Source organism: Cibotium barometz, chromosome 61 (assembly GCF_041138505.1).
Source record: "Cibotium barometz isolate CiBa-2024 chromosome 61, ASM4113850v1, whole genome shotgun sequence".
In the NCBI taxonomy this organism is placed as follows: domain Eukaryota; kingdom Viridiplantae; phylum Streptophyta; class Polypodiopsida; order Cyatheales; family Cibotiaceae; genus Cibotium; species Cibotium barometz.
The window spans coordinates 21,618,740-21,636,643 of record NC_141106.1 but is presented as its reverse complement, the minus strand read 5'-3'; the positions used below and the strand labels follow the sequence as shown (position 1 = coordinate 21,636,643).

The 17,904-nt window shown below is 40.7% G+C and overlaps 1 protein-coding gene and 1 pseudogene across 1 annotated transcript; both read left to right on the top strand.

Moving 5' to 3' along the window:
* Positions 1-391: 391 nt before the first annotated feature.
* Positions 392-2,846, top strand: LOC147604665 (dihydroceramide fatty acyl 2-hydroxylase FAH2-like; annotated as a pseudogene).
* Positions 2,847-10,795: 7,949 nt separating this feature from the next.
* LOC147604664 (dihydrolipoyllysine-residue acetyltransferase component 5 of pyruvate dehydrogenase complex, chloroplastic-like) lies at positions 10,796-14,932 on the top strand. The gene is made up of 6 exons (XM_086795037.1): positions 10,796-12,079; positions 13,653-13,844; positions 13,981-14,068; positions 14,169-14,239; positions 14,358-14,441; positions 14,603-14,932. Exons 1-6 carry the CDS (start codon positions 11,123-11,125, stop codon positions 14,705-14,707), a joined length of 1,497 nt encoding a protein of 498 aa, XP_086651163.1. The 5' UTR covers positions 10,796-11,122; the 3' UTR covers positions 14,708-14,932.
* Positions 14,933-17,904: the final 2,972 nt, after the last annotated feature.

Here is a 17,904-nt window from a genome sequence, read left to right as displayed (position 1 = left end):
TATATCTACGAAAAGCTAGCAATTATATACACTCCACTCAAGCCTTGCTAACTCCTATAAGTAACAAATGGTCAAAGGCTTAAATGACATTTTTTTAAAGGAAATGCTTCTTGTGGTTCATTGGCCTGGTTATGACATTAAAAAGTCAGTATATCTGTCTGTTTGTCTGGTTTTCTATTTATAAAAGGCTAGTGGTGATATGCCACACTTGGACTTTATAAGCCTTTCTTTAACTACTTGAGATACTAAAATGGCTTAGATATATTTTTAGAGAATGCTATATATAATTGTTCAATATGGAGTAAGTGTTTATTTCGTCACGTCCTAATAAACAACTTGTCTTTGGTCTCATGCATTGCTAGGTTGCAATATGAAGGTGTGATCAACCAACATGGATGGCATCAAAATGGATCTCAATAAGCCAATTGTGTGCCAGGTTTAAACTCAATCTTCTCTTCCTCATGCTTTATATGGAATGATTATAGAAAATTAGTGATTTTTTTCTTGTAGCTCATCAAGTTTGTTGGATAAGGTAGTTGCAATGTTAGACCTATGATTGGTGAATTTCACAAACTAGCCAGTTGAGGGAAAAGGGTGGGTCTAGAAACATAAGTGGCATGGAACAATGGCCCAAAATGTAGGTGCAACCTCCATCATTTGCAAACATCTCCTTCACCCATTAGAATCTAGAGGGCTAGACAGGGGATCCCTTACGTATGAGGGACAAGTGGGTGAGATTTATCATGCCTATAGGGTTGCTTATGTTATATTATAGAGCCTAGCTTGCTACTCTTAAAAACTTTATTGGGGGATGGTACTCTCAAAAATCTATTGGGTGATCAAATAAAGGCTCATAAACATGTAACCCACCTTAAATTAGTAGGAGAACATGTGAGAGTGGGAGTGGTATGAGAACACATTTCAATGTAGGAGCGGCTAAGTGATACGCATGGACGTCAATCTTGTCTGCCACCACATTTGTGAGAGTGGGAGTGGTATGAGAACACATTTCAATGTAGGAGTGGCTAAGTGATACGCATGGACGTCAATCTTGTCTGCCACCATGAGAGTTCCTTACATAGCTCACTCATCCATATTTCAATAAGATAAGATAGCATTTCTTTCATGTTAAATATATAAAGAAAATTCTAGTTTATGCACGATTTATCTTGTCTTCCTCTACATTGTTTATTAGTATGTAAACATTAGGAAGTGACCTTTTAAATTCTCACTAGAAAGAGAAGCACTATTTGTGTATGCCCACCCTATTGTTGAGATTCCTAGGAGATTCCATAGTCTTTTTCAAGATGAATGCAGTCCTCTCCTCTCATGTGTTAGGCATTTATACTAGAGAGCTTGAACATTAAAATTGTGGGAATCAAGAAATAAGTATTAAAAATGTTCATGTAGGTGGGTCATTTGGGAGATGGTTATGAGGAGTGGGTCCCCCAACCAATTGTCTCAAAACATTCTCCTTGATTCTTTGAGAACAACTTAAGCGAGGTGTTACTTGATTCTTAGCTTGTGTATAAGACGTGCTTGAGTTGTGGTTTTTAATTTATTATATTTATTAACTTTTAGCATTGATTTTAATTATCAAAGTGTATTCTTAGCATGGAATTTGACTCTCATGATCACGAGTTGCTAAATCGTGCACCTTGGTGGATTGTACCATTAATATGGCTTCCTTTGGTAGCTTGGAATCAACTTTTATCAATTTGAAGAGGCCTTCCACAAATGCAATCAATAATTGCAATGGCTTTTGGAGTCCTTGCATGGACTTTAATTGAGTATCTTTTGCATCGTTTTCTTTTTCACATGAAGACATCTAGCTATTGGTGAGTGTTCATGTAGACTGGACTTTTAATACTTTGCCTAGCTTCTCTCTCTCTCTCTCTCTCTCTCTCTCTCTCTCTCTCTCTCTCTCGCTCTCTCTCTCGCTCTCTCTCTCTCTCCCCACACACACGTGCACACACACACACACATGTACACACACATGCATGTACGCACACGTATGCATGTTCGGGCATACACACATACACACATGTGTGCATAACCAACATCATACATACACACATATATAATACACACACACACACACACACACACACACACACACACCTCATACATACATACACATATATATAATGCACGCGCGCGCACGCACACACATGTTCTTGATTATTTTAAAAACATTTCGTTCTATACCATTGATGACTTCAACCATGGTTGTAGGGGGAATACATTACACTATCTCATTCATGGTTACCATCACAAACATCCAATGGATGGATATCGCCTCGTGTTCCCACCAATTGGAGTAGCCACACTATATGTTCCGGTATAATATACATCTCATTGAATATAATATTTCCTTTAATTATTTATTGTTAATAAAATTATTGACTCATGTGGTGTTGTTTTCATAGATCTCGACACTAGTAAATATATTGTTCCCACACAAAGTGGCCCCGACTATTTTTAGTGGGTCATTACTGGGCTACATACTATATGATATGAATCCATTGTTATCTTCATCATGGACATCCTTTCAATGAAAAAACTCAAAAGTTGAAGGTATTGTTTTCAACTCTATTACATATGCCAAAGAGGTATTTCCATTTGAGATGACATCTCTTCCAACCTTTGAGTACAACTTAAAGTTTACTATGTTAATGAAATATCTTGTGAATATAGAAATATCACATTACTTATGATGAGGTGTTTTCTTTGTGCAAAAATATCATATTAACCATCACTTCAAATCTAATATTAATATTTTTGGAGTCACATCTGCATTCTGGGACTTGGTATTTGGGATGTTGCCTTACATTAACAATAATTAGAATGATGATGGAGACACTAGCTTTTCATCCTACCCACAAGCTTTATGTTATCAATTCTAGCAACTTAGCATCATACATTAGATAACATGGGATATATGCAATACTAGTAGTCCTTTTGATAATAAAGGGTTGGTGATTCTATAATCTAATGTAATCTCTTGTATAAAATATTGGGGTCATTATATGGTGAATCTAATATATCTTTTGTATATTTAACTATTAGCAAAAAATAGTTTACTCTTGTTGAAGAAATGTGCTAAAGAGAGCAGACTATGGATTTTTCCATTTAATTACAATTTTAATAAGATTATAAAATGAGAGAAAAAGAGAATGGTCTTGAGAATTTATTCTTTAAACACTATGTTATAGTTCTTACATAGGTTTTAGCCACCTTAGAAGAAGACAAAGGGTATATCATTCATCTTGAGGTGATTCCCATTATATTTATGTTCTTTTACGATAGTAATAGTTATCCCCTCCCATCTCCCCCCCCCCCTCCAATTTGAGAAAGCTAAATTAAATTGGTTCCCTTACTTGTCTCTCCCCTTCTTTCACACGTTTACGTCCTTTATGGATTTTCTTGAGTAGTTGCATTACCTTAAATTAAAATTAACCATATATGAATCTAATACCTAGTTAACACTAAATTAACTCTCTTGCCATCCTTTCTACCTCTTCAAACCATAATTATTCTTAAATTATAAGTAGTTGTGCCCCACCACACCGTATCACACCTCTAACACCACGCCCAGACCCTATCACACCCTCTAACACCATCTTGCCCCTAAAAAATATCTCTAAAGAGTTTTTCTTTATTTCTTTTAAAGGATGCTTAATGTTTATCTTTCATGATCTTTCTAGTTAAATCAAAGAGAATTCTACTTTTATGTAGTTTAACAAGTTTAACTTTTGGTCCTTACCATTAATATTTGGGCTATATTACAAGACAATATTAGGATTTTCTTATGAGAGCATGATTTTTTTTAAAAGGATGCCACATCAAAGATCTTGAACATATTCTGTCGGCACATGGAACATTCACCATCTTCAGCGAGTTCTTAACTAGTTACCTTTGTAACCCCATTTCTTAGAGGTACATGTGGCAAGAGCAAACTAATGCTTCATGGTCCTAGTCCAAATTGAATGCAAATTGTACCTCCTCCTTCGTTTCATAGACTTTCTTGGATGTTAGTTAAGAGAGAGAGAGAGAGAGAGAGAGAGAGAGAGAGAGAGAGAGAGAGAGAGAGAGAGAGAGAGAGAGAGAGAGAGAGAGAGAGAGAGAGAGAGAGAGAGAGAGAGAGAGAGAGAGAGAGGATTTCTAAATCTTATGAGATAAATATGTGAAAAACGTAAAATATATAGTATTTTATAGAAAACTAGATAGGATCTCTAAATCTCATGAGATAAACCTTTGTATATTGGGACAAAAATTGGGACATTAATTTTTAATAAACCTTGTGTAATGAAAATTAGACCTTTGTACATTAGGAAAAAATTGAGACTTTATTTTTAATATACTTATCACATAATGAAAATTAGAGTTACACATCATCGCTTCATACTAGTTTATGGAACAATGCTTTTTATCACTCACACACACACACACACACACACACACACACACACACCAAAAGTGGCCTGACCTATGGCATTAGAACAAACATACAATAAAAAACTTTGTTTAGGAGAGGGTACTGTTGAGGATGGTCTCTTCATGAAAGTATGAAAAATTTGGCAAATCCTTTTTAATTCTTGTTTAAAACACTGAATTTATATACAAATCTATGTATACATATCAATCCACAAATGTAAACTTTAGCCCATTGACAAGTGAGAGAGTATTTTTTAGCCTATAAAATCAACATCCTTTACTAGCATAAAGCATGATTGAAGGACCTAAAAATTTATTTAAATATCTTGTTATCAACCTTATTATAATGCTATTAGAGATCAAACAGGTAATCACAATTGTTTCTTCTTAAATCTTCCTCGAGATCATGATGTTTATAAAAAATGAAGAAAAGACCTAATGTTAAAATAAATAAATAGATGGCCATTTTGAGAAAATTTCAAAAGTTTAGTGAATATTAAGTAAAGTATTTTTTAAAATGGGCATAAAAATAGCCTAAATAAAATTTTTCATTTTTAAATATTCTTTATTTGCATAATTTTTAGAATATATGAATATTGTTTAAATTAAATCATTGTAATTAATAAGTAAAATATTCCTAATTAATAAGTTTTTCAAATTTTAGATATCTACTTCTTAGCCATTGATACCTTTTAGCCTTACCCTAATAAATGGGTTTGATATGCTTGATGTTGTTAACAGAATTGCAAACAAATGGCTCCTTGCAATTATGAATGGCCTAAAAAGCACAATGCTTAAGTACCCAAAGATTTATACACTTGTGCACGAGTACCCAAAGATTTGGGCACTTGTGATGTAAGAAGTGGTAACTGTACATGATTGTGAATGGTTTAAGTGATACAATATATATGAACATGTGATGTAAGTTAAAAGCAATGAAATGGTCATGCACGTTCCTTGCACTAATGTGCAAGGTCACCCCATGCTATTGTAAGAGAATAAAACCTACAATGTATACAAGAGAACACTCACAAGAAGTAGGATCTTTCACAACATAAAATTTTAAAGCTTAAATTGCACAATAAGAGAGATGGAGAAGAATACTATATTACTGAAGTGATACAATAGATGGCAAATCCCCACACTCATGTGCTTTTATGAAGGGAGAGCTTCGATGGTGATCTAGAACTACTAAGATGGAGGTTGTATACTAATAGAAGCTAGGGAGTAAACTCACAGTGATGGCTAATGAACTATGTGGAGAAAGGACTAGCCATGTATCTATATAGGCCTATATATGCAGGACAACCATGGCATGACCACGTAGGTCTCTATGGTCATAGTCGGTGCCACCATCCATGGTGTAGACTTGGCCCATAAAGATGTACTAGAAAATTCATAGCAATTATCCCACCTCCCATGGCCATCCAAGCTCGTCTTGGGCCTCATTTGGGACCTGCCAATGTCAGGGCCAATGTTAGGACACGGTGTACAAGACTAAAGTCTACATACTCCATTTGTAAAGTGTTATATGAGATAACGATCTAGTGTAACATGTAGCCTATTTGGTAGTTTTCCAAAGCTAATCCACCTTCTTGTGTGAATACGGGGATGCCAAGCTCAACCATGCCTACTCCTCATAATAGGGGGGTTGTTATAATATGAGCTAGCCACCTGGACAATACAATATGAGGGATTGATATCCAATAGGCACTTGGAAAAAGCATCCTTATATTCTTGATGCAAACCTACCATGCCCTACCTTATGAGGTACCATAGTTGAGCTACCAAAAAATCTCACAAAATGTTTGTTTTTCTATTGCATTATCATGTGTAGTTTACATTGGCGCGCAAACCTTAGAATTTATAGAGATCCAAGACACTAGATCATGTGTAGCTTAAGTATTCATCTCTTACATTGGCATGTATACCTTAGAATTTAGAGATCCCCAGGACACTATAGCATGTGTAGCTTAAGTATTTATCTCTTACATTGGCATGCATATCTTAGAATTTGTAGAGATCCAAGACACTATACCTCAAGTAAAAGAAATGGTTATCTCTTACATTGGAAATGTAAAATGAATGATTCCAAATGGTCCTTACAACTCATTGGTAGAGTTGGCCTAAATCATCATCCACAAAAGGCCCAAATATCTCCACACCCACCACCAAGAGCAAGAACACATCAAAAAGAGGTGGCATGTGTTGGTAATTATAGTTGGAGATGGTTATCTCTTACATTGGAAATGTACTTTTTAGTAAACCTCTTCTCATAAAAAGTGAGTGTTTCTTATGTGTGTGTAAGCTTTGCTTGCATTAGGTCAAGATGGCCCCTTCTAATTACAAAATATTTTTCATGATTCAGTTGGGCTTCGTGGAGTTGGCTCTCTTTAATTTTTGTAGTTGCTTTTGTAATTCTTGTACCTAGGCCTTTTGGGCTTCTTGCTCTTTCTTCCATGATGTAAACTTTAGAGCTTATTGAGTTGCTATGTTTTTCCCCAATTTGATGATTTTGGCATGGGCTAGGCTTGGAGATCCTCTTCTCTATTGGTTTTTGGCACGGGCCAAGCTTGGAGATCCTCTTCTCTCGACTGGGTTTTCACCATGCTTTGTCCAACTACATTTATTGGTTGGAGATCCTCTTCTCTATTGGTTTTTGGCAAGGACCAAGCTTGGATATCCTCTTCTCTCTATTGGTTTTTCACTGTGCTTTGTCTAACTGCATTTATCTAAGTGCACCTTGATCTGTGGAGCCATTGGAAAATTTTGTGTTTGAAATGTGTGGTGGCACATGGAGTGTTCACACTTGCACTTGATCCAATTGATGTGCCAAAATCTTCATACTTTAGCTCCGATCTAGGTCCAACTTTATAAACAAATACTATTATAGGATCTTGGTACATGTTGGTGCAGCACACCAGATCAAACCTTTAGACTTGTGCAGACTCATCTAGCTCTACCATGATGAGACCATGATGAGATGCAATCCTAGATCTTTCACAACCAATTATTTGCATCTTTGAAATTCCCTTGAATTCTGGTCAAACTATGATGGTCATGACCTCTTGGTCCTTCTATCCCATGATAATGGATGCCCCACATATCAAGTATTGCCAATTCATGCATCCAATTGATATGCTACCACTATGTATGTCTCATGAATGTCTTCGTATTGTTTTAAGAGATTTTTTGAATCCTCTTATGGTGTCTAAAGCTGCATAAAATCTCTAAGAGCCAGTGGATTGGAAACCCATACATGCAGATCAAACTTGATTTGCTGCTCTCTATTCCATAGCTACACTAAGTTTTTGCCCGCCATAGCTATTATGAGTCATGATCTTCCCAATATTGCACCAAAAGAGGGGAAATTTAGATGTGGATAAAACCACCTATGGAATTCTATACCTTTATTCCCAAAGTCCTAATTGTCATGTCTCACACTTAATGTAGAGGTCACACCCTTACTTAATTAGATAGCTTAACTAGACAATTAGATGGTTTTCCATGTAGCACAGTGACTTCCATTTCACCATAATAGGTTATCACTTCTACTACTCTCAACTATTGAGATTTGATCACTCTATTTTCCTTAGTGGTTGCTCCTCTCAATAATGCCCCCAATGGGATATTCATTAGTGAATCGATACGTGGCAAGCTGCAGTCTAGCTCTCTAGTACTCTTATTCTCCCACTCAACACCTTCCCATGGTGTGTCAGTTTTTACAGAGGGAAATTGTGGGAGCACTCCTCTTCTTGGATTAGCCTCTCGATGAGACTCCTCTCTACTTGAGGTCACATGGAAAAGGATGGGATTTCAGCATTTAGTGCTTCAAAAATATATCTCGTCCTTGTAATAGAATTGTTTACGTGTACACGAGGAAATCAAGATTTGTTATCATTTTGTTAATGTCCTCCTTAGTGTACAATTGTTCTTTGGAATTTTTCCCTTTTTTGAGTTAGGGTTCGGTTTTGTCATCCCATGATGGGTAGCTGTTTCCCACTCAACCTTGGGTTCCTCCTAGAGGTGAATCCCCTTTTCCAATTCTTATGCAAGGGCTTGGGCTTGTGCCACAACCTCTAATCTATCCTTTTCTTGTGTGTATGGCCCTAGGGTTGGCACTTTTTCCTGGTGTCTCTATTCTCCTAAGGCCCTTCTAGTATCCATTCCTTGTTTTCATTGGTTGTGTGTGGTCCTAAGTTTCACACTTTTCTTGGTGTCTCTATTCTCCTAAGGCCCTTCTAGCATCCAATTCTTGTTCCCTTTGGTTGTGGATTTGCAAAATTTTTTGGCCTCCTTAAACTTCATGTCTATTTTCATCTCCTCACTTATAGGGCAAAAGGTCTCTCCGTTTCCCTCTTTATCTTACGAGTGTAAGAGATTTTCTCTTAGGGATGGGTAAAGATTTCCTTGGGCACACAAAAGCCTATATAGGTGCTAATTATGTAACTCCTCTTCTTATATTGGGATCCTTTGCATATTACTCATTACACAACCCTCATTGGTAGAGTGAGCCTCTTGTTCCACAACGCTCATTGGTAGAGTGAGCGTCTTGTTCCACAATGCTTGATATTGTGTTAACTGCTATTGTGTATTCTTACATGGTATCAGAGTATAGTATCTAGGCAATGCTTGTTTTTGGCACTTTTTGCTATTTGAAGGTAGAGATGGCCCAACTTGTTGTACATATTGTAAATTGCTGGTGCCTACCCTCTAACTTTTGGTGATGGGAAGTTGGATGGATAAATTACACTCTTTGGAAGTTCAAGATTAGGTCCATTCTTGATTCATATGAGCTGTGGAAAACCATAAATACGGATTGATGCAAAGCTAAGTCCTACTTTAGATGCAATAGATCCACTATAGACCATACCACCAGATCTTGTTCTCGCTTTTGCATGGAGGTGAAGGAATGCAGATAGACTATATGCCATCATCACCAATGTAATTGATTCAATGATGACCTTGATTCAGCATACTACCACAGCTTCTAAAGAACCAGTATGAGACAAGGAATCAAAACCTTAAGAATCAACATCATGCAATTGAAAGGCATTTTGATGGAGAAGCAACAAAGCAATTCATATCTCTGATAAGAATCTGCAAGATCAGACGGCAATAGCGAGGATCACTAAGACTAGTGAGGACCTAGCATTCAGGTGCATCAGAGTGTTACCCCCCCGAAGTATAATAGTTTGGTGACCTCACTGAATATGTAGGTATGCAACCCACCTCTCACTTTTGAGGAGTTCGGCTTAATGCTGGTGGAGTAGGAGATGCGTTTCAAAGCTAGAGATGGTAGCAACGCAACATTCTCCAAAAATGCATAGAAAGGCAAGGAGAGAAAGTAGCCCACAAAGTCAAAGAAGAAAGTTGAGTTAGAGAAGTCCTTGTTTGGCATGGGCACACCTTCCACCCGTTGCCCATGCATGTCACTTGTCTATTTCACTACGAGCATCACATTTTTTTTCACTTCTTGCATATGGCACACTCATAAATACTTGCACATTTTTTTTTTCACTTCTTGCATATCACACGTCACTCATAAACACTTGTACATGTACCTAACCTCATCAACGCCAACCTCCAAGTACATCTCTGGATAGGGGGACCATGGTGGGGGAAAGCTTGGCCCATGGTACGACCCATCACCTAGAGAACCCTTAACCTTGTAGGTATCTCTAATGAACTTTGATGCATGCAACCTTTGCTTTGACTCCATTTCAACACCAACAAAACCGACGTATTTACCACAAGAAAGCCTAATCTCTAAGCGTCATATGTTGTGAGATCGAGGCATACTCCCTTATCGTGTTAAGACGTATTTGCCATGAAGAAGCCTAATCTCTAAGCGTACTTCCCTATCATGTTAAGACTTTTTGGACTGCAATCTACCCATGCCCTACCCATGCCAATCCTTATATAGTGGTCTTGGTGCTCATTCTACCAAATGTAGGATGCCTTCTTCCCACCACCTCATGTCGAAGGGTCCACCCTACTTCCACACCCAATGGAGACCTGGCATGAAGAACCTCTACATCGCCTATCACTTTCCATGCCTCCCCGACAAGCTGCGTGCCCTCCTTAAGGCTACCGTATTCAAGTACTTTGTCTTGTAATCAAATTCCGCTTAGTGTATTTTCTTACAAGTTAAGCATGACACTTAGCTGTGATTATCAAACTACACACAAAGGGTGCAATCACATAAAAATGAGAAGAGTGGCGGTGCCGCTGTAAAGGTGGACATTGATATGGGAGCTGTAATACTCTTGTCTTATTTGTGTTGCTTTTCGTGTGAAAGACATGTATGTGTGAAAGGTGACAAGATGGTGTAGATGTATGTGTGAAAGGTGACAAGATGGTAGGCAATGTAGGCATACCTACTACTACAGTTAGCTCAACCCACAGTAGATGACGAGTGGCTGGAGATCGAAACAAAAACGAGCGAAGGACGGCTTACGTTCGCGACCAGATCGAAGCCCAATAGCGGATCTTACGATGTGGGTGGCATGGAAGGGAACCTATTACATCCGATCAGAGCTTAGAAAGCCTCACGACAAGGCAAGGCTGTCATCTGCTAATCCCATGCTAGCCTAAGAGCTTCAAATTCTGGCTGCGTGAAGGCCAAGCCCCTCGTTTTGAGGTTTTCAAGGTGCTCTCCTTTGCAGTTTTGGTTGCTGCAGCCATGGAGTCCCTCATGAGCTCGCCCGCCCATCTCTGTGCATCTTCGTTTTTGGGCAACAGGAAGGCAATTTCTGCCACATCCATGCCCCCCGCCCCTGCCGGGTTCCTCCGCCTCTCCAACCGAGGCTCCCCTGCTGTTGTGGAGGCTCGTGTGAGAGAGATCTTCATGCCTGCCCTCAGCTCGACGATGACCGAAGGCAAGATCGTCTCCTGGTCAAAGGCCGAGGGCGACAAGCTCTCCAAGGGAGAAAGCGTTGTGGTTGTGGAGTCAGACAAGGCTGACATGGATGTGGAAACCTTTTATGACGGCATCCTGGCTGCCATTGTGGTGGGAGAAGGCGAAGTTGCTCCTGTCGGTGCTGCCATTGGGCTCCTTGCTGAGACTGAGGACGAGATTGCGGAGGCAAAGTCCAAGGCAGCAGCATCAGCAGCCAGTTCTACGTCCTCTGCAGCACCAGCAGCATCCATTGATGTTAGTGAGCCCATTGCCCTTCCTCCACCCCCAACCCCACCTTCGACTGTGGCTGTGCCTGCAACGGTGCCGGCTCTTACCTCTCCCACCCTGTCAGATAAGGGGCCGAGGAGAACCATAGCCACCCCATATGCCAAAAAACTAGCCAAGCAATATAAAGTCAGCCTGGACTCCATCATAGGCTCTGGACCTTATGGCCGCATCACATCATCAGATGTCGATGCAGCTGCAGGCAAAACACCTGCCCTTAGGTCCCAAGCAGCAGCAGCCACCACCACCATTCCTGCTGCAACTGAAAAAGTTCCCACCACAAGGAAAAGTGCCTCTCCCTCTAGTGCAGCAGCAGCTGTTGTTCCCGGAACTGCAGTCCCTTTCACTACAATGCAAGCCGCTGTCTCACGGAACATGGTGGAGAGCCTCAGTGTGCCTACCTTTAGAGTTGGCTACACCATTTGCACCGATGCTCTGGATGTGCTTTATAAGAAGGTATGCCCAAAGTTTTCATGATCTAGCTTTTGCTTTTTGTATCTGTACATTTAACATAACTCGAAGCGCAATATGCTGGCATGTTTAAACTTACAAAAGGGGCATTGCTCAACAACCTCTGTTGGACTAGCAGCTCTTAGTGCTTCAGCCCTTTACCTACAAAAGGGGTGGCCCTTGGCTCTCAGCAACCTCAGTTGGATTGGAAAATGATTTTCTTTCCTTGAAGTACTGGGCATTCACTGAGCATCCAACCAATATCGTGCAGGATGCCCCCTACGCTCTATCTTGGTTGGTTCAGGATCAAAGCTTGGAGGTGGTGTTGGCTGGCTCTCAATACACAGGGTTATCAAATTAGGTCTTAGGTGGGGTACTTTTATTCTTCACATGTGTGAGATGAGGAGACGCCTGCCCAAGGAGCATAAATGCTTCAAATGCCATGGTAGTGGTATATATCCAAGATCAAGTGGATGGTGCATAAGGACAAAGGAGTTTGATGGTTTGTCTGCATCTTCAAACCCTTGGAAAGTTGACACTTCAAGCATCATGTTTAGAGGCAGCAATGTGGCTCTCTATCAAAAAATCCCCTATCAGATGAAGCTTGAAAGCATAAAAGCATTTTACACGGCTAGGGCTAGAGTATAGGATAGAGCATTGCCAGATGCTCAAGTTGGTGATTCTCCCATAGTTCAATATGGGATTGATGGAGAGCCAGCAACATGAGGGACAGTGCATACACTTCCTGATATCATTTCTGGCCTAGCATTGGTGGGGGGGGGCATGGCTCAATAGGTGCTTTGATTGGGAGCCAGGGCCCAGGATTGAGCATTACTAGATGCCCAAGTCATTGACGTGTTCGAATGTGGATTGATGGAGAGCTATTAAGCATGAGGAACAGTGCATACACTTGCTCAATGCTGATAAGATTTCTGGCCTAGCACTTGGGGTGGGCATGGGCCAATAGGTGCCCCCAGCCATGCGAGCTAAGCTCTTCTCACAAATGTTTATCAGATTTAAAAAAATGAAAACGACTGGCTCAATTAACTTTAGATCTTTTCTATGGGAACTTTAGGGGGTAAAAACGACTGTACGGATTCTTATATTTACCCATGTCAGAGCTGAAATATGATTTTTCTCTGGCTGTGAAAAATGATTTCATCTTCCTCTGATGAGGGATTCTTTTGTTGATACTGCACAGTTTGTTGGCCTGATTGCTCACAGATAAGATTCTGTTTGGCAAGGGATTGCATGCCGATCAATTTTTGCAGGCAGTTGAACTGTGAGTGAGTCAATTTTTGCAGGCAATAGGAACCAGAGAAGATTGTGGTCCCAAGAGGATTGCAGAAGGTAGAAAGGACAAGTGTTGTGTAGATGAGGTTTCTAGTAATAAGGGTCTAGGATTAGGGTTGGATTCTCGTAGTATGTTTTGTCTTAAGTTTGTAACAGTTGAGCTGACAGTAATGTGATCAGGCATTGGCTCCCAGTTATGCATCTGGAATCATGTTCAGTTAGTCTCCTCTGCCATTCTCCACTTTTTAAATTGTGTGAAGCAGCTAATAGAAGCACAAACATACAGGTCAAACATAAGGGAGTGACTATGACAGCACTGTTGGCGAAAGCTACTGCACTTGCACTTGCTGAGCATCCGGTCGTGAACGCAAGTTGTAAGGATGGGAAAAGCTTCACCTACAACAGTGATGTGAACATCGCAGTTGCTGTTGCCATGGATGGGGGGCTCCTGACTCCTGTGCTTCAGAATGCTGACAAGGTCTGTTTTTCACTTGACACACTCTGCTCTTATTATCTGGTTTATGAGCTAAGCATGTGTAACTTTATGCTGTCTGTGTTATCTGGTACTGTTTGTGTAACTTTATGCTGTTTGTGTTATGAATCCCCGGATACAGGTTGATTTGTATACTCTGTCTAATAAGTGGAAGGAGCTGGTTGACAAAGCACGTGCTAAACAGCTCCAACCTCATGAATATAACTCAGGTCTCAGTCCACTCTGAAATGATCAGTGTGATTGGTTTATTCGTTGAACTCCATGTAAGCACTGGATATAGTCTCATACTGTCTTTTTTTTTGGTTACAGGAACTTTTACGTTATCAAACCTTGGGATGTTTGGGGTGGATCGATTTGATGCAATTTTGCCTCCTGGAACAGTGAGCTTTTTCAAGGATATTGTCGTGTGTGCGTGTATCAAGGGTATTTTTGGGTGTGTGTGTGCATGGGTGTGCAGGTCAACAATTGGCAATGTGACACTTTTGGCTTTGTTGTTAGGGTGCAATCATGGCGGTGGGCGCATCTCAAAAGAAAGTGGTTGCGACATCAAATGGACTCCTTGGAGTAAAAAGCCAAATGCAGGTGTATATCCCAAAACTCTTAATTTTTTTTAGTAGAATTTAATGTTTTGAGTTAGTTTCATCGCCTCTTTATACCATGGTTGCCTGCAATGGCAAACCGCGGCCTGCATGCTCTTAGCGTGAACAACCAACAATCGTGCTCACCGTCTTCCTGTTTTGTAGGTGAATGTCACAGCAGACCACAGGATCATTTATGGTGCAGATCTGGCTGGCTTCTTGCAAACATTTGCGAAGATTTTGGAGAACCCAGATGATCTGACTTTGTAGTCGGTGCTTGGGTAGCAAAAGACGGTCTGACAGTAAAGGCAGCCTTTTTCCTGCAATGGTGGCAGGGGCGAGTGAGAGGATGTCCTATTTCGGAGGATTTTAGATTATTGAACATTTTTAGTAGGATTCTTGTTTGCTTTTCGATCTCATCTAAATCAAACCTCAAATTAGCTGGATCTTCTGTTATCGTTGAATCTTGATGGAATTAAAGAGAGATTTTACATATTTCACATTGCATGCTTGTTTTGTTTGTTTGTTGGAACTCGGAGGTTATACATACTTGAGTCAAAGTTCATTGGATCACGTCTAGCGAGTTGTTTGGGGGTGGGGGGGGGGGGTGGGCTGATATTTGGCAAGCCATGTTCTCTTGTGCTGCATTGTTTGGTTTGTGGGGGATAATGCCCATTCTCTGTGGTCATCAAGGGGTCTTGATGTTAGCCATTTTATTTTATTTTTTGGGGGGAGGGGGGGGGGTGGGTGTGGTTGGTTTGGGCTGATATTTTGCAAGCCATGTTCTCTTGTGCTGCATTGTTTGGCTTGTGGGGGATAATGCCCATTCTCTGTGCTCATCAAGGGGTCTTGATGTTAGCCAATTGCCCTTGGAGAGAGAGAGAGAGAGAGAGAGAGAGAGAGAGAGAGGACCTAGACAAGGAAGTCTTCACTCCCCTTGGTACATATAAACATACATATAAACATTTTTTCTTTAACATCTTGTAAATAATGAGTTCTCTCTCTCTCTCTCTCTCTCTCTCTCTCGCACACACGTTAATACATTGCCCCCTAGGTCGTTGATGATTCCACTTTGGTGGAATTGCCTCGATAAATGGGCATGAAGAGCATGGGGTGAAACCTCTTGCCTAGCGGCACCTCTTGTAAGCACACGCCTTTGGAGGGTATGATAGCTCACGTCTTGAGAATTCATCTGGTTGGAGGCTTTAGTGGGTACAATGTAGCTATCTTGGCCCAAAGCACGGGAAATGGAATGCCCCCCTCTAGATACGGCAATAGTGAAATGGGTACTCTCCCATTTTAGAATGTGGTGCTTCAAGGATGTATTTGAGAGGGGACATCACCCAAGTTTAGGGTAGTAATTGCTCTCTAATGGAATTGGAATGGTGGAGCAGGAACATTCTGTCCAAAATCTTGCATGTTGGCATGTGAAAGGGAGCTTGGTATCTATCCTACACTTGGTATCTGCCTGCCCCCCCCATAGGTTCGATGGAGTTAAAAGGGGCTTTAAAGGAGCAAGGGGGCTTTGCTTTTAAGTTTGGGAACAAAGTCATGTCAAGAGGAGGAACTCATGAGTGTAGGTCTCTTGTTCTGCCAAATTGTAACACACACGCTTGTGAAAATGTTTTAATGATAACATATTGATGCTTAGCACTTGTTGAAAACTGATTTGTAAAGTTTAGGGTTGTTGAGAGAAGTACACATGAACACCAGCCAAGGGGAGAACCAAAGCAAGGTGAACTTGAAGGTCAAGAATCAGGTCATCTTCAGGCTGCATATTTTTAGCCAAGCAAGATCTCCAAGAAGTCAATCTTTGGTGGGGGCTCTTTAAGAGGGTATTTGGGACCCAATCGTGTTCTCTCTCTCTCTCTCTCTCTCTCTCTCTCTCTCTCATTGGGTGTGTGGGTAAATAAACAAAAATGGGCTAACCTTTCTATGTGGTAGATTGGTTAGCTCATGGTGTTGTTATTCAACATGTCTTGTATTTGAATCTCACTCTCGTCAGATAGATCATATTTGGTCTCTTGGGATTGTTCCTATGACGTTAAAAAGGGCTTCTTCTTCTTCTTCTTTCTCTCTCTCTCTCTCTCTCTCTCTCTCTCTCTCTCGCTCGCTCTATCTATGCTACATTGTGCAATTGTCAAGAACCAAGGTGTTGAATATTCCTTATCAAAGTATAATCTTGTTTGTTAGCTTCCTCGTGTTACACTGGTATCAGAGTTTTGCCTTTTGGTGAAGAGATTCAGCCAAAAAAAGTCATTTTTTCCACTTGTGTGGTTGGTTTTCAGATGCCGGTTGCACTCCCATTCCGGTGTGACTGCTATCCCTTGAAGGACGATTGGTTTATAGCCTCCAAAAGCGACTAGAAATGTCTCCCACACATAGTGAATGGTTATATTGTGGTCAAGGAAAAACTTGACCACTCCCACTACGGCGAATTCTGATGATGAGAGAGAACACTAGAACTGTGAATAAACTGTTTCTTCGACAACGGATTGCTTCCACAGAAGCCAAGTTACCAATGCTGATATAAATGCCATGTTCCAGGAATTTATGCTCATCATAGTACAACAAGGAGAACACATGCACACATGCACGACTTCTATACAGGCCTTGGAGAAAAGGATAACTCTTTAGGATACCTTGACACCTATTCTCCTCCCCCCTCTCCTCCACCAGTCATCACCGAGATCCCTTCCTAGACCCCTTTCAAGACACCTGCTTCGGTTATCTCCATTGCGGAGTTAACACAACAATCCCATGCGTTACATGATTTACAAGTACGGGAGTTAGAGCTCCAAACACAGGTGACATCCTGTGCTGTCGCACTGGAGGAACAACGATGACATGTGGAGCACAAGCAGTTCCTTGCAGCTCTCGAAGCAAGAATAGTACCAACCACTTCTTTGACTCACCTTCATAGAAGGGTGAATTTTAGTAAGTATAACGGTAAACTCGACCCCACAACTTTGTACTCTTGGATTCATTTTGAAGCCTATTTTGCTGCTAGTAGGAAGTCAGATATAGAAATGTTGTGTTAGCTAGCTGCTACATAAAAGAGGAAGCCATCTCTTGGTGGACACATTGTGCCTAGGCAAATTCCAATTATGGAATGGGACCAGTTTGTCATGGACCTCACCAAGTGATTCTTAGTACCTCACTGTCTTGAGCGGCTCGAGGATATTGTGCCAGCTAGAACATATAGCCAATCCTCCAGTTTGCAAATAACGTCACTCATGTGGCTTTACAGTTGCAAAAATCAGGCAAGGATGAGAGATCAATTCCTATACTGTTTAGACATACGAACCCAATGGGATGTGCGTGTGTTTGAGTTGCATACTTTTGATCGGGCACTGTCACTTACGCAAGGTGCCGAGATGAAATACAATGGAAAACCAAAGACCTCTCAGCTCCTAGGGTAGCCAAGGCAGCCACCACTGCCAATGGCAAGGGCTTGAACTAGAACC

Excerpts from the sequence above, each read along its gene's own strand:
- LOC147604664 (XM_086795037.1), top strand. The coding sequence starts at position 11,123 with ATGGAGTCCCTCATGAGCTCGCCCGCCCATCTCTGTGCATCTTCGTTT. Across the intron at positions 14,240-14,357 it reads CAATTTTGCCTCCTGGAACA|GGTGCAATCATGGCGGTGGG; the intron begins GTGAGCTTTTTC and ends CTTTGTTGTTAG. Across the intron at positions 14,442-14,602 it reads GAGTAAAAAGCCAAATGCAG|GTGAATGTCACAGCAGACCA; the intron begins GTGTATATCCCA and ends CCTGTTTTGTAG.